The 15,864-nt window shown below is 44.6% G+C and overlaps 1 protein-coding gene across 9 annotated transcripts in view; it reads right to left on the bottom strand.

Annotated features, from left to right (window-relative positions):
* Positions 1-15,864, bottom strand: part of SMOC1 (SPARC related modular calcium binding 1) — a 138,201-nt gene that overhangs the window by 57,875 nt on the left and 64,462 nt on the right. For all 9 annotated transcript variants that reach the window (XM_036432906.2, XM_036432897.2, XM_036432880.2 and 6 more), the window contains exon 3: positions 14,617-14,729. In XM_036432906.2, the coding sequence (XP_036288799.1) occupies positions 14,617-14,729 (113 nt within the window). The remainder of the gene's footprint in view (positions 1-14,616; positions 14,730-15,864) is intronic.

The raw sequence follows: 15,864 nt of genomic DNA on the forward strand, positions 1-15,864 counted from the left end.
CCACCCATGATCTATGCGCTATCTCGTTCGGGCCTCGGTCACTCTGTGTGCACGTCTTTCATAGGAGAGGCACAGGGAGTGGAGAATGCTTGTTCAAACGTCACAGCTAGTTCATAGCAGCATTTGAATCCCAATCTCCAGCCTCTCGTAAAACATGAAAATGGACAGAGCTGGAGAAAACGTTAGCATTCACCTGTCTAACCCAAACATTTTCCAAACAAGGAAACCAGAGACAGAGAGGTAGCCTGCTGGCCGGCAGGTGTGTTGGTGTCAGAGGGAACTGTGTCTCAATTCTGCAGCAAATGGAGCTTTTCGGAAGGGAGGAGGAAGAGATGGGATAACTGGTCAGGAGGCAGCTGAAAGAGAGTCTTTTGCTCCAGTTTGAGTGAGAATTTCCTGGAGTAATTTGGGGGAGTGCATGGGGCCTCCGCTGTGTGCAATGGCCGGCCTGCTTTCCTTGGTTATTCCTGCGGTGCTTCTCTGGCGGGGTGGGACCTCACATCTCATAGTTCCTCTCTGTCGCTGGACTTTTGCTTCCCCTTGTGTGAAGGGTCCCCTGCTTCCTTAGACCAGTCTCTCCTGCATGTGCTCATTTTTCTCCTCTGCTCCAGACACCCTCACACAGCCACTTGGGTAAGTGATGAATGCAGTTGGTGTCCTGAGGGTGTGGCTAGGAATTGTTGAGGATGTGGAGCTTCTCCAGCCAAATAACTTTGGAAATATTGGGTCAAATGAAATGAAAAGAGGTCTGGACTTCAGACTGTCTCAGAGCCTTACATCCATGACTTAGCTCTCAGAGGACGAGATCGCTTGCAGCAATGCCTAACCTTATTTCACTGTGGGGCACATTTCATGGTACTAGTGTTCTCTGAAATTTGCTTTATAAATTTATTTTTTAAAAAGGCAATACAATGAAGGGCAGGTCCTCGCCATGTTTCTTTGCTTCTCCCAGCCCTACTTTTTTACAGTCCGGGTGGCAGGCTCTCTTGAAATAATTTCCCCTGATTTCCTAAGGCTCTGTTATCTGTGAAGAAATCCATCTTGAACTGCCCCAGACCTTCACTGACTACTGGGTCCTACACACACACACACACACACACACACACACACACACACACACCCCGCGCCCAGGCACAGGGCCTCCTCGCCTGGTGCTTTTGTTCCCTCTGCTCTGTTTCTTTGTGCCTCTTTTGTAAAACAGAAAATGTGAACCATATGTAAAGAGACAGGCTCGGTTCAACATCCTTAGTACAACTACCGAACTTGTGATGAAACATCGACTGTCATGTACCTGAACATTTCTAAATCAAATAAAAATATTAAAACACATACTCCAGTGGGAACGAGTTAAACAAAAAGCAGAAGGCATGCGGATATTTGTCTCTTTGGTGGTGAGAGGATGAGGTGGCCTTTGTATTTTTAATCTACCAGTTGCTCCAAGTCAGTAAGCAGATTCTCTGGATTGCGCGAATGCACAGTGCAGGCTAAGGATCTTGCTGGGTTGGCTCCACTGACTGCTTTGTTTCTGGGCAGCCCCATTTTCATTCTGTTGGCATTGCCTACGGAACCTCTGAGAAACTGTGTGTTCTGGGGTGTCCCGGCCCTGGCTGGAAGACCGAGTCTCCAGGCCAGCCGAGGATGCTACTTGTTCCCCAGAACACCTTTCTCCACCAGAGGCTGCAGGAGAGCATTCCTTATTGCCTGGAGAGCTTATAAAAACAGATGGCTGGGCCCCACTCACAGAGTTTCTGGGTTCATTCGATCTGGGGTCAGCCAGGGAAGCTCCATTCTAACAAGTTCCCAGGTAATGCCATGGCCACTGGGCTGGGGACCACCCTTCAAGAATCACTGTTTTAAAGAAAACTTCTTGTGCCACATGATCTTTCTGGCAATGATCATAGAAATGCTGAAGAAGCAAGCACAAAGTTTTCTAGCTGGGAATGTGCGAACAGGGAGCCTGTGGCCATCCTTCCTTCCCAAGTTCTTCTATTCTGGTTGTTTTGATGGCACATGGTTTTTTCATTCTTGGACCTGGTGATTGCAGCATTGCATTTTTTGGGTGATTTCACCATGGAAGAGAGCCTGGAGCAGTGAGAAGGAGCGGGCAGAGGAAGGGATGGGGGATCCTTTTGGTCTGCCGGGCATAAGCATGTTTTTTTCCTCAGTTTGGAAAATGTTTTCCAGCAATGACCTCCTCATCTTCGGTCAGGTTTGGCTCAGAAACAACAAGATGCAGAAAGAAAAATATAGCTTTGGAGCCCAAAGAACCAATCTTACCTACAAGCTGTGTGACTTTGATAAAGGCATATAACCTCTCTGAGCCTATCTATGAAGTAAGGCTAATGGTGCCCATCTTCAGAGTCATTGAGAAGACAAAATGAGACAAGCTATATGGGGGGAAAGGAAGGGGGCTTAAAAGCAGGTTTGGAGTTGTTCATATGGAATATAATAATTAATATATAACACAAGATTAAATCATTTTGCTACTCACAACTGTAAACCTGCTTTTGCCCACACTGCATAGAGCATCTAAAATAGTGGCAGGTCTAGAGTCTACTCTCAGCATACCCTGAGTCCATCCTTCCCCCCTTCCTTTGTGCAGGGAGGGTTGGAGGCCGAAGCTTCAAAGCACAGCTGTTCTCGTGGGTTGCAGATACTGTCCCTTGCTCTCTGCCAGGTCTAGAGAGGGCAGCCTGCAAAGGAATGAGGAATTTTTCTTTTACAGTATTTACCTCATCCTCCAGAATTTAATGGAGGAGATGCAGGAAGGAAGATAACCCTTCCATTTCAACCTCCTAAATAAGGGATTCTCTGTCGATTGTGGTTTTTTATGAGATGATGGTGTAATGTGGCTGCCAACACCGTATTAGTTAGAAGTAGTGTGTGTAGAATGAGGCAATCTATTCTTCCCCAGGATGATTATGACCACATCCAAAATCCTGTGTCCAGCTTGGGGAAGAACACTCTCTATTGAGTGGTGTGGCAATGGCCCTAAGTGTGGGTATTCGTGGTTCTGCCTGGAAGGTCCCTGGGTAAGTACTTGCTGTGGGCCTACTATGTACCTACCCACCTGGTTGAACATTCGCTGTTGTCTCATAAAATCCTAAAAAGTGTGCGAGTTACTTCCCAGGAGTCTTTAATTTGAGCTCCTTCCCAATGCAGTGGCCCTCCCTCCCCACCCCCACGGAACCCCTGCTCAACGGCCTTCAGTCCCTGCTCACCCATTTCCCAGTTAAGTTCTCTTTGGTTCAGGCCTTCCATCTGTGAATTGCTCTACTTGTAAAAAGTTCTTCTCTATTGTGAGTCAGAATCTGAGTCATTATATAATACTACGAGCCCAGTGCACAAAATTCATGCAAGGGGCTCGGCCCTCGCAGCCCTGGCCTTGACTGGAAGATCATATGGACTGTCATTCTGCTGTTTGGTCTAATTGCATATTAACTCTTTATTATATAGGATTTTACTCAGTGAGACTATTCAGTAAATGGCTGTTGTCATCCACAGACAAATGTCTGAAGAAAGTGCTCATTTATCCTTTTGGTCTCCAAACAAACCATCTCTGGCTCCTTTGAATATTCCTCATGGGAATAATTTTCCAACCTACTCACCTGAGTCACCCGCTAGCTATGTTATAGCCAATATCACTTTAAAAGATGCAATGCCCACCCGGCTGGTGTGGCTCAGTGGTTGAGCATTGACCTATGAACCAGGAAGTCACTCTTTGACTCCAGGTCAGGGTACATGCCTGGGTTGCAAGCTAGACCCCCAGTAGGGGGCATGCAGGAGGCAGCCTACTGATGATTCTCTCATCATTGATGTTTCTCTCTCTTTCTCCCTTCCTGTCTCTGAAAGCAATAAAAGAAAAACATACAAAAAATTTTTTTTTAAGATTCAATGTCCTTTAGAGAGGCATAGAGAGTAGTGATTAGGACTAAGAACTCTGCGGCAGGCCCTTGGGTTTGAATCCTAACTTTACTACTTGCAAGCTGGGTGACCCAGGGCTTGCTGGGGTCCCATTTTCTCATCTATAAAATGGGGATATAATAGTGTCATAGCTCAAAGAGAGAACCAAATACTGCCTAGGTCATAGTGAGGACTGAAGAAGTTATTATAATATGTGTCAGGCACTTCTAAAACAGCCTGGCATGTGCTATATAAATAAGTGTTATTGTTGTTTTTGTCTAAAATAAATAATAATATACCGCAGAGATAGTAATTGAAGCCCCCATCACTGAGCCTCCCCATTCCCATAGGCAGAAGGAAGGCCAGAGAAGCAGGCCTCCATCCTTCCCTCCCTCCCAAGGACATCCCCTCGCAGAGGAGCAGCTGCCATACCATCTAGAGTTTGCTTCTTTCATTTCCACAACAGACAAGCTATGGGGACAGACTCACCCAGGGTTGTGTCCCGCTGGGAGCACCCAGCCTCTGCGTGCGTCCTCCAAAGCAAAGGAGGGAGCCAACCTGGGAAAGGATGCTCGGTGGCCATTCAGCTGGAGAAGAGCCATGGAAGAGAGTAGGACTGAGCCGTGGTAGGCAACTCCTGACAGAACACAGTGGAGACCATGTCCTGAGCACACAGCATGCTGTACCCACCCTCATCCCACTGCACATGTCCGCACCTGCTGGGTGACCCGGGGTACCAGCGCTCTCACAGAAAAGAAGACATATGCAGGAGGTTAGATAACTCACTTGCTAGAGAAGTCCTTACTGCATTGGATGAATCAGGCCCTGCCCCGTCACCAATGACATTTAAAGTTGGCTTTCACAGCAACATAACTTAGATCGTATATTCACTGCAAATTACCCATCACCTAGACCACCCACAGGAAGGCAAGAAGTAGAGCCCCTTGAGCAGCCAGCTGCTGGCTCTTGTTCAAGCTTCTCCATCTTTTCATACCTCAATGTGCTAAGAACCTTAATGGCCACAGAGCTATGGCAGTGGAGGGAGAGGAGCAAGCGGGAGCCCAAGGCCTGACTCACGCAGGTAGCAATGCATCTCCTCAGGCATCAAGGCTTACTGTAACCCACGGTTTCTAATTTGAAAAAGAAATCCCTTCCCTACAATAGGTTCCAAGAAGAAATATCAGCTTGCCAAAGATAGAGCTCTCTAGTGATTCTAGAGAGTTTCTAACCCCCTCATTTGCACCTTTCTCTACCAGTATCCATATCCTTGCAAATACCAAACCAAGGACATGGATACTTGTCACAGTGCCTAAAACCTCAGCACTGGCTTCAGGCTCCTAAGCCCCCATCGCCTCACTCTCATGGCGATGGCAGCTGGCATTAACCATACACATGGGTGCAGAATAACACTCACCCCACTGGCCATTTAAAAAGAAAATGGCCCTAGCTGGTTTAGCTCAGTGGATAGAGCATCAGCCTGTGGACTCAACGGTCCCAGGTTCGATTCTGGTCATGGGCACATGTCTGAGTTGCAGGCTTGATACCCAGTAGGGGATGTACAGGAGGCAACTGGTCAACAATTCTCTCTAATTATTGATGTTTCTATCTCTCTCCCTCTCTGAAATCAATTTTTAAAAATTAAGTGTTTAAAAAGGAAGTGAAAGATTCAGAACTTACTACAAAGCCGTAGTAATAAAAACAGTGTGGCACTGACATAAGGAGAGACATGTTGATGAATGGATAGAATTGAAAGTTCAGAAAGAAACCCTCACATGTATGGTCAATGGTTTTTCAACAAGGAAGCCATGACAATTTAAGGAGGGAAGGAACAATCTTTTCAACAAGTAGTACTGGGATTGCTGGATATATACATACGAAACCTCACACTGTGTACAAAAGTGAACTCAAAATAGTTGATCATCCTAAATATAAAAGTGAAAACCATAAAACTCACCTTGGATTAGGGAATTTTTTTTAACCTTTTTTTTATTAAATTATTATCTGTGTACATATTTTAACTTTTCCCCTCCCCTCTCATACATACCCTCCCTCCCCAGAGTTTGTGTCCATTGGTTGTACTTATATGGATGTATACGAGTCCTTCGGTTGATCTATTATCTCCCCCAGATCTCCCTACCCTGCTGTAATTTGACAGTCTGCTTGTTGCTTTACTGTCTCTATATCTATCTTTTGGTTCATAATGTTCTTTATTATCCATAAATGAGTGAGGTCATGTGGTGTTTCTCTTTCATTGACTGGCTTATTTCACTCAGCATGATGTTCTCCAATTCCATCCAGGTTGCTGCAAATGATGAGAATTCCTTCTTTTTTATGGCAGCATAGTATTCCATTGTGTAGATGTACCATAGTTTTTTGATTGAATCATCTGCTGACGGGCATCTAGGCTGTTTCCAAATTCTAGCTATTGTAGATTGTGCTGCTAAGAACATAGGGATACATATATCCTTTCTGATTAGGGAATTTTTTAATATATGACACCAAGAACACAAGCAATGTTTTTTAAAAGTAGATAAATTGGGCTTCATTAAAATTAAAACTTTTATGCATTAAAAGACATTATCAAGAAAATGAAAAATTAACTCAGTGATGGGGGAAAATATTTGTAAACCATATGTCTGATAGGATTCTTGCATCTAGAATATAAAAAGAACTCTTACAACTCAATAAAGATAAATAACTGAATTTTTTAAATGAGAAAAAGATCTAAATAGAAACTTCTCCAAAGAATATATTCAAAAGACCAAAAAGCACATGAAAAGATGCTCAATATCAATAGTCTCTAGAGATATGCAAAGTAAAAACACAATGAGATACCATTTCAGCCTGGCCAGTATGGCTCAGTGGTTGATCATAAACTTATGAACAAGAAGGTCATGGTTCAATTCCTGGTCAGGGCACATGCCCAGGTTGCAGGCTCAATCCCCAGTAGGGGGTGTGCATGAGGCAGCTGATCAATGATTCTCTCTCATTTATGTTCCTGTATCTCTCTCCCTTTCCCTTCCTGTCAGAAATCAATAAAAATATTTTTTTAAGAGAGAGATACCATTTTACAGCTAACAGGATGGCTATAATAAAGAAAACAGACAGCCGGGACTGGTTTGGCTCAATGGATAGAGCGTCGGCTTGGGGACTGAATGGTCCCGGGTTTGATTCCAGTCAAGGGCATGTACCTTGGTTGCGGGCATATCCCCAGTAGGGGGTGTGCAAGAGGCAGCTGATCAATGACTCTCTCTCATCTGTGTTTCTAACTCTCTATCTCTCTTCCTTCCTCTCTGTATAAAAATCAATAAAATATATATTTTTTTAAAAAAACAAAACAAAACAAAAGACAATTACAAGTGTTTACAAAGATGTAAATACTTGGACCCTTATACATTGCATGGGTCAGAGTTTGCCAGCCTCTGTATTGCTCAACCATTTTACAGGTGAGCAGCCTGAAACCTAAACAGGAAGAAAATTAACATTTGTCAAACAGCAGTTATGAGCTAAATAGAGGGCATTTTCATGTAAGTTATCACATGCAATATCTAGTTGTTTGAAACAAGAGCAATTCAATAGGAAAAACAAAAAACAAAAAACAAAACAAAACAAAAAAACCTGAAAAGCAAATAGTAAGATGCCCTGGGCATGGTAGATATTCACATTGTAAAAAACAAAACAAACAAACAAACAAAAAACTAATATTTTTATTGAGCACTTAACCAAAAAGGAAAAAGAAAAGCAACAACTTGCCCACCAACAGTGGGTCTATTGACCATTATGTCATTGATACGTAAAGGATAGGACTGGATTTTTAACAGTGTGACTGCTTTTTTTAATAAAAGTTGGCATTGTACGTGCCACAGAAGGCTGAGGGAGCCTCGTGCAGGGTCCTGCCTAGGAAAACATACAGGACTGGCTTTGTTCGGGGGCAGCCATGGGCTGGGGAAGCTCAGAACACTCCAGCTTATGGATGCACCCAGGGTCTTTATATATATATATATATTTTTTTTTTTTTTTTTTTTTTTTACAGAGAAGAAGGAAGAGGGATAGAGAGTTAGAAACATCAATGAGAAAGAAACATCCATCAGCTGCCTCTTGCACATCCCCTACTGGGGATGTGCCCGCAACCAAGGTACATGCCCTTGACTGGAATCAAAACTGGGACCTTTCAGTCTGCAAGCCGACGCTCTATCCACTGAACCTAACCTGTTTCGGCTGCAACCAGGGTCTTAGTTTGCAGCCGAAACAGGTTAGGTTCAGTGGATAGAGCCTTCTGAGCCTCTGGACTCTTTGGGGACCTCCAGGCTCATCAAAAACAGGACAAATCCTTTTCACCCTGTGAAGATGCCCCGCAGTCCCGCCTGTCTATGTTTAATCAGCTGAGGCCAACAGAAGCTCACAGTCCAGGCAAATCTACGATACCTCCCATACCTGCTGGGGATCTGGAAGAGGGAGGCCCAGATGGGAAACCCAGGTGCTTCCAGGGCAAGCTAGTCACACAACACAGGCTGTAGGAATGACTTCAGGAAGCGTAGTTCTACTCTGTGGGGTTGGGTAGGGGAGGAGGCGGGCAGGGGTGGGGGGAGGGAAGAGGAGCTAAAAAAGAATATCAAGGCCTGTTCATAACTCAAGTCCAGGCTCTTAGGAAATAGGCTGTAATTCCCTAGGTTTTGGCAAATACAACAGTAAGAGCTATAGAATGCTGACAAGGGGAGCCCACTGTCTTTGCCAAAAAGCCACAACACATTTTCTTTGGGCTTCCAACTTCAGAATACAGCCTTATGAAGAAGAAAGTACAGCTTCCCAGACCCCTATATACAAAAAAAAAAAAAAAAAAAAGACTTCAGAAAATAAAAGAGTACGTATATTTGTGCATGGGTGGAGGAACAGTGATTAGAACAAGTAAAAATGAGGAGAGCATTAGTGCCAGACAGATCTGTGTCAAGAAAGGCTGTTCCTGGGGCATGGAGCCCATTGATAGGAAACCTAACACATTTTTTTTCATATAGAGGCAACATTATGAATGGAGTTCTATATTCTATAGTATTATTAGAGCTACAATCCATCTACACAAAAATTTAAAATGGCTTGGGAATCTATTTGATAACAACCACTGCTCAACACCATGGAAGGCAGTTTGGTAGCATGCATCAAATGGGGAAAAAGTGCATGCCCTTTTGACCCAATAGTCACCTTCCAAAAGCTTAATCCCCAAATTTCCAGGACTCATGGTACATTCATACAATGAAATGCAAGGCAGCCATTTTAAAAACGAGGTAGCGTTACATGTAACTAACCTGGAAATAAGTCTACAATATAATTAGTTTAAGGAAGTGTTATATACAACATATGATATTATATCATTTCTTTCCTAAATAATAAGTACTCACAAAGAAAATAAATCTAGAGGGTTATAGACTTCATTGTCCCTATTTCAGGAAGATGAAATTGCTGGCTTTTCCTTCCAGCCTTATGTGTTTCTATATTGTCAGAATTTTTTTTTTTTTTTTACAAAGTATGTGTAATTTTTCTATTTAGAAAAAAATAAAAATAGTTCTCTCTTTAATTAATTGAGTCCCTAACATACTTACAGATACGCATATATAGAATAACGCTTTGCAACACATCATTTTACTAGCCAAATAGTGTGTGGCTATGTCATAATGTGTTTTGTTTAAGCAATTCTCTATTATTGGATATTTAGTATTTTTGTTTTTTCAGTCCTCACCTGAGAATATTTTTCCATTGATTGTTAGCGAGAGTGGAAGAGAGAGGAAAAGACAGAGAGAAATATCGATGTGAGAGAGACACATCAATTGGCTGCTGCCTGCACGAGCCCTGACCAGAGTCCGGCCCTGGAAGGAGCCTGCAACCGAGGTATGTGCCCTTGACCTTTCAGTCCTCAGGCTGACACTCTATCCACTGAGCCAAACTGGCTAGGGCTATTATTGGATATTTAGGTTGTTTCTAAATTTTTGCTACTGCAAGCAAAACAGATGGAAATCCTTGTGGCTAAATATTTGCACTTATTTTTAATTATTTTCTCAGAATAAATTCCTAGAAGTAGAATTCCAGGTTCAAGATATGGGCACAATGAAAAACTTTTGACCCATCCTGCAAAGTTATGTCATAAAAAATCAGTGCCAATTTACTCCCTTAACTGCAATGTGGGGTCACCTTCTCCCTTCACTCAAGCTATTTCCAATTTTTACCAATTTGGCAAGCAAAGCGACACATCATTATTTTTATTTGTATTTCTTTCATTACTAAGGAAAGTGACATCATTCACTTTCCCTTATTGGCCATCTGTTATTGTGTAATCTGTTTGTTAATATCTCTGGCCCATTTTTCTACTAGAATTTTTTTCTTTCTGGTTTGTGAGAATTCTTTATATATTAGTCTTTTGTCACTAAGGCTAATAATATATATCATTTGCCTTTTATTATAGTTTTGTTTCAGGTGTGATTTTTATGTTCAAAATTTTTAATTTGTATATATTTTCTTAACAATAAAGTATGTACTTTCAGGATTCTAGTTGCTGACTTGTAAATTACTGAGTATTTGAAATATAACCAGTTGTACATGTATGATCCCATACACTGGCTACTTTATCATATGTCTTCATCTCTCTTCTGCATGTGAGATCTGTGAAGGCACAGGTCACGACATTTCTTGAATCTCCCATAGCAACCAGCACATAGCTCAGAACATAGCAAAGCTCAAATTGTCTGAAATTAAAAAAATATTGTCTGGGATTTGCTTTGAAGCAATCTAATTTGGGGTGGAAGGCAAAAATGGGATAAGATGAAACAGAACCAGCCACATGTCAATCATTGTTAAAGCTGGGTGATGGATACATGGAATTCATTATACTATTATTTCTATTTTTTTATATATATTTGAAATTTTCCATAATCAAAAGGATTTTTTTTAAATGTTTGCTTGACTAGTCGGTCAACAGCATCAGAGAGGGGACTTCCAGAACAACAATAGGATATAAATTTCATTTATAACAAGGGACCCTTCTATAGCATAAAAAAGTTAAGATCACAGGCCTTGAAACTAGGATGGCTGGGTACAAGTCCTTTCTAGGTTAGTGACTTTGAACTAGTTATTCAACCCCTCTGATGCTCATATTTCTGTTATAAATAGGGTATTAATAACTACCTCAAAAGGTTCTAACAAAGAATTATGGGTATAAAACTCACTGCCTAGCACCAAGTAGTACTCAATAAAGAGTTGCCATTGTTATTATCCAGTGATGCACAAGCTTGACATGCTCCAGCCACTTCCTGGTGGCGGTGATCCGATACATTTCTACTACAGCTCTGGTTTCTGTGAATCATTTCTGTGAAATGTTCGGGCATTGGGCAACTGCTTGGCAGAGAACTTGGTAGAACAGATGTCAGGAGCCGCATTCCTGATATCCAGAAGAGAAAATAGATAAGGCCACCACAGAGGACAAAGACCACAGACCCCCGACCTTACTCAGCAGGTCACCAAAGAGCAGTAACTCCATGTTCCAATGATGCAATCAAGAACAAGGGTGATGTTGCCTGACCAATGTTGCTCAGTGGTTGATCGTTGACCCATGCACCAAGAGGTCACCAGTTCGATTCCTGCTCAGGACACTATCCTAGGTGCAGACTTGATCTCCATCACCCACCTTCAACAGGAGGCAGCTGATTGATGTTTCTTGCTCATCAATATTTCTATCTCTCCCTCCCTCCCCTTTCCTCTCTCTCTAAGAATCAATAAAAACATATATATTTTTTGAAATTGTCAACAATAAAACTTAAAAAAGAAAAAGGATGACGAAGCCCTGACAGCAGTGGGCCATTCGTAATTTTGACCCAACAAACTGGCATCACCTGGGGTCCCACTTCCAGAATTTGACTTCATGGTGTAGGATGTGGACTCGGTAGGTATCAAGGCTTTAAAAAAATCTAATGTGTACCAGCCACCCCGCTGTGTGCGCTGGGGTGGAGGGAAGAGGACAAGGGAAAACAAAGAAGAGAACAGAGATCATTGCATCCCACATGGACCCCATTAGAGCCAAGCCAGTCATGTGGTCCCAAGCTGTGTCCCATGCCAGACAAACCTAGTCCCGTTCAAGCCCCTTCCCTCCCCCTCTGAACTTCAAGAGTATGTTACTGTTGTAATTCACAGGGCTAACATGTTTTATTAATGCCAAGATACATGCTTATCAATGTTATAAAGAACAGTTAAGCAGCACAGCCATAGCTGATCTCTGGGTTTCAGTCTTAATAAACAAAAAAAAGTCCAGCCCAGTGCTGGTGGAGGTTGGGGGGAGGGAGAAAGCAATTTGTCCCTCGCCTTTTGGCAGCCCGTCAGTGCGACTGACGCTCACTCAAAGAGGCAGCCTTGTTTTGTGAAGTTATTGCAGTGTCTTTGATCAAGGGGAAAAGCACATCCATTTCAATCACTGTAACGGGCCCGGCCGGCTGTCTGGCTGCCCGGCTGCCCACCGGGGTGACCAGCCGTGAGCCTGCAGACACATGGCAGCGCTTACCGTGTCAGACAAATGAGGGGTTCCTGACTGCCTCCCCAACCTTTGCTGAACTTCAGGGGCCTCTCACTTAGCGATTCCGCCCTGACTAATCGGGCAGTTCCTCTCCCCAAAAACACCACCTGGTCCGGCAGGGCCTCGCCTGAACAAAAGCTGGCCAGCAGCTGTCTGTCACGCCGCAGCAAACACTTCAGAACCAGGAGGGCAGGGGTCAACCACTCTCATAAGCAACACGCTCAGAATTACACAAGCCTAGAGAAAAGGGGGGAGGGGGGAAGAGATGCTGCCTCCTTCCTATGACCTTTACTCCATTTCGGCCCCAAACTCAGCGGAGAGAGGTCTGTTTTATTACCCGGTATGTGAATTCTCAAATCCATATTCAAAGATTGCCTGCATTCTTTCCACTAGAATAAATATTGTAATAAAAAAAAATTGAGGAAAGGGCTAATCAATTTTCAAACTTGGGGAGGTTCAACACAAGCTTTTAGTTTCCTTAAGTGACATCATTCATAACATCTTGGGGAGATGTGCGTAGCAGAGCCAGAGTGGAGATAGGGATGATGATGATAGATATTTATACAGCAGTTTATGTGTTTCAAGTGTTTTACACGCATTAACTCATGTAATCTTCAACACGACCTTATGAGGTAAGCTATAGTAATACTGATTGATAGTAATAATAGTAGCATAATAATAAATATAATATAGTAATTATCACTATGTATAACGATGGAGGTAATCTCCATTTTTCCCATAGGATAGTATGACCCAGAAAAGTTCAGTGGCTTGCCTGAGGGCGGGGGCTGGGAGTCATGCTCAGGCAGTCTGGTACCCTAACCACAGCACTAAAAGTGGTGCGCTAACCACAGCACTAGATTGTCTTTTGCCAGTCCACACCTCAGAGTCCCTTTAAAGCTGCCGATTCAGAGAACAGCAGAGTGTGGAGGCCTCTGGAGCTGGAGAGAGCTGAGCTTGCATCCCAATTCCACCACTCTGTGCTGGACTGTGGCTGCATCTTCTATGAATGGAGATGATAGCACCTACCTCACAGGCCCAGAGCGAGGCTTCCGTGAGAACATAAGCCAAGGTCCGTGTTAATGCAGTGGCCCTCAGTCCTGGACAAACATTTGAATCCACTGGGAATTTCTGAAAATACGAGGCCCAACCCTACCACTCCCCACATTGCCTTCTAAGCTGGTGGTCAGTCTGAAAGCAGCCTTCCCCTGGGCCCAGCCCCGAAAGGAGACCTGAAATCATGGGCCCGAAGGCAAGCCCACACCCTCTGCCCAACCGACTCAGAATTGCATGGGTGGTTGAAACCTCTGCCGGCTTTGCTTCCATCCATCTCCGCTCTCTTCCACAGGGAAAGTCAAGGCACCAGGACCATCCCCAACCCCCTGCGGGCTCCCCCCTGCCCAGTGGCCTTTGCCACTCTCATGGACAGTGCCTTCATCCAGCCACCTCCCGCCCCACCTCCACCCTAAACGCTTATGAAGGAGTAACCTGCTGTCTTATTGTCCCCTGCTGCCTGTTTGAGAAATAGTCTGAGCCAACATCAACACGGCCAGCGTTACTTTTACACAAAGCTCTGGCCAGAGCAGGATGAGAAGCAGGACTGCCTGAAAAGAAACTTTAAAATCTGTGAGCACACAGACACATGAGTGTATGCACATGCATGCACGCACGCAGGCACCACACACTCACATATACATACACACACACAACATGCTCCAAGCACCACAGTACACCTTGTACTCCAAGGGGTCCCTGCCTCACTGGGGGACTTGGGGGCAGGCAGGGGGTGGGGGTGGGGAGCAGAGAGCGGTAGCAATAAATAGTGAAGGGAATACCAGGGTTGCCCATGGAAACTGGCAAGGATAAGAAAAAATAATCAGCCTCCATTTGACAGAAGAGAAAAATGGAGAGGGCCAGCAGGGAGGACGGGGACCAAGCAATGCCAGTTTCCTGGCTCGGACTGGCACACGCCTTCTCAGCACCCACTGCCAGCTGGCAAGGGGCAGCGCGGAGGGTCCAGGAGGGGGAGCGTAGGCACCAGAAGGTAGCGCAGAGGGTGTCAAAGAGCCTCAGCTGTTGCCCAGAGAGCCAAGGCTCGGGGCGGCCCTCCCGTGCCTGGCACCTCCTCTCGGCCCCCGGCCAGAGAGACGGGGCCAAGGCCTCACCTGGGTAAAGGAGCCATCCTCGCTGCATTCCGGGACAAACACCGCCTCCTGCGGCTTCTTGGCCTGCTCCAGGGCCTGCGCCCGCTCCAGGCGACACTTGCTCTGGCCAGCGTCTGGAAGAGGAGAGGAGCGAGCAGATGTCACACTTTCCTTGGATCACGCGCAGGCGCCGTGCAAGCTCACGGCTGCCCGGCCTGGGAGCCTGAGCACCCCAAGGAATCTCTCGCATCCATCCGCACCACAATCCGGGGGAGCCCCACAGGACCGGCTCCTCTCGTGGCAGGCAGGGCCAGTGAGTGCATGGACCCATCCTCCTTGTCAGCGCTCTTCTTAGCAAATCGGGGGCTGTATTTATACCACATTCTACTTATTTTTTCTTCTAAGTGCCCCCCAAAACTCATTCCACTCCTCTTATTTTTCTCTGGGTTTATTGAAAAAAAAAAAAAACATGCAAGCTTGCTGAAACCGGTTTGGCTCAGTGGATAGAGAGTCGGCCTGCTAACTGAAGGGTACTGGGTTCGATTCCGGTCAAGGGCATGTACCTTGGTTGCAGGCACATCCCTAGTAGAGGGTGTGCAGGAGGCAGCTGATCGATGTTTCTCTCAGCGATGTTTCTAGCTCTCTATCCCTCTCCCTTCCTCTCTGTAAAAAATCAATAAAATATATATTTTTAAAGGGGGGGGGGAGGAGAGGGATCATGTTTAAAAAACAAACATAAAAACAAAAAAACAAAAAAACATGCAAGCCCACGGAGCCTCCAAGACGTTTTCTAGTTCAAGAATGGCAAGCCCTTTCTTCGGGAAATCAGAGGCCCCGAGAGGCCTGCTCCGCCTCCCACAATTCCTATAATGGCTCCACACAGCCCACAGTCACAGATCCAAATATCTGCAGGGGGGTAGGAAAGGGACATCAATTAGAGAAGCGTTCGGCTTGGAGACACCGTAGGGGGTGCTGAGGGCTGTGACAGATCGGAGAGCAGGTTCCCCTTTGCAGGAGGTAGCTGCTGCTCAGCTCTAGCCGCGTGTTGCCTGGTGGGAGGGAACACAAACATGATATTCCCAGAGCTTCCAATTTCTTGTGAGAAGCACAAAAATACAGAAATTTGATGTTGAATCTCCTAATTTTTAAATGTTGTCTCAAATGTTTTTAATATTTTGAAACAGGTGAGCAGACCAAAGAAAACACCAGAACTCTTGGCCAACAATTTGGAACCCCTGTTCAGAAGCCAGCAATAATGTCTTGCTATTT

Source organism: Pipistrellus kuhlii, unplaced genomic scaffold, assembly GCF_014108245.1.
Source record: "Pipistrellus kuhlii isolate mPipKuh1 unplaced genomic scaffold, mPipKuh1.p scaffold_m20_p_1, whole genome shotgun sequence".
In the NCBI taxonomy this organism is placed as follows: Eukaryota; Metazoa; Chordata; class Mammalia; order Chiroptera; family Vespertilionidae; genus Pipistrellus; species Pipistrellus kuhlii.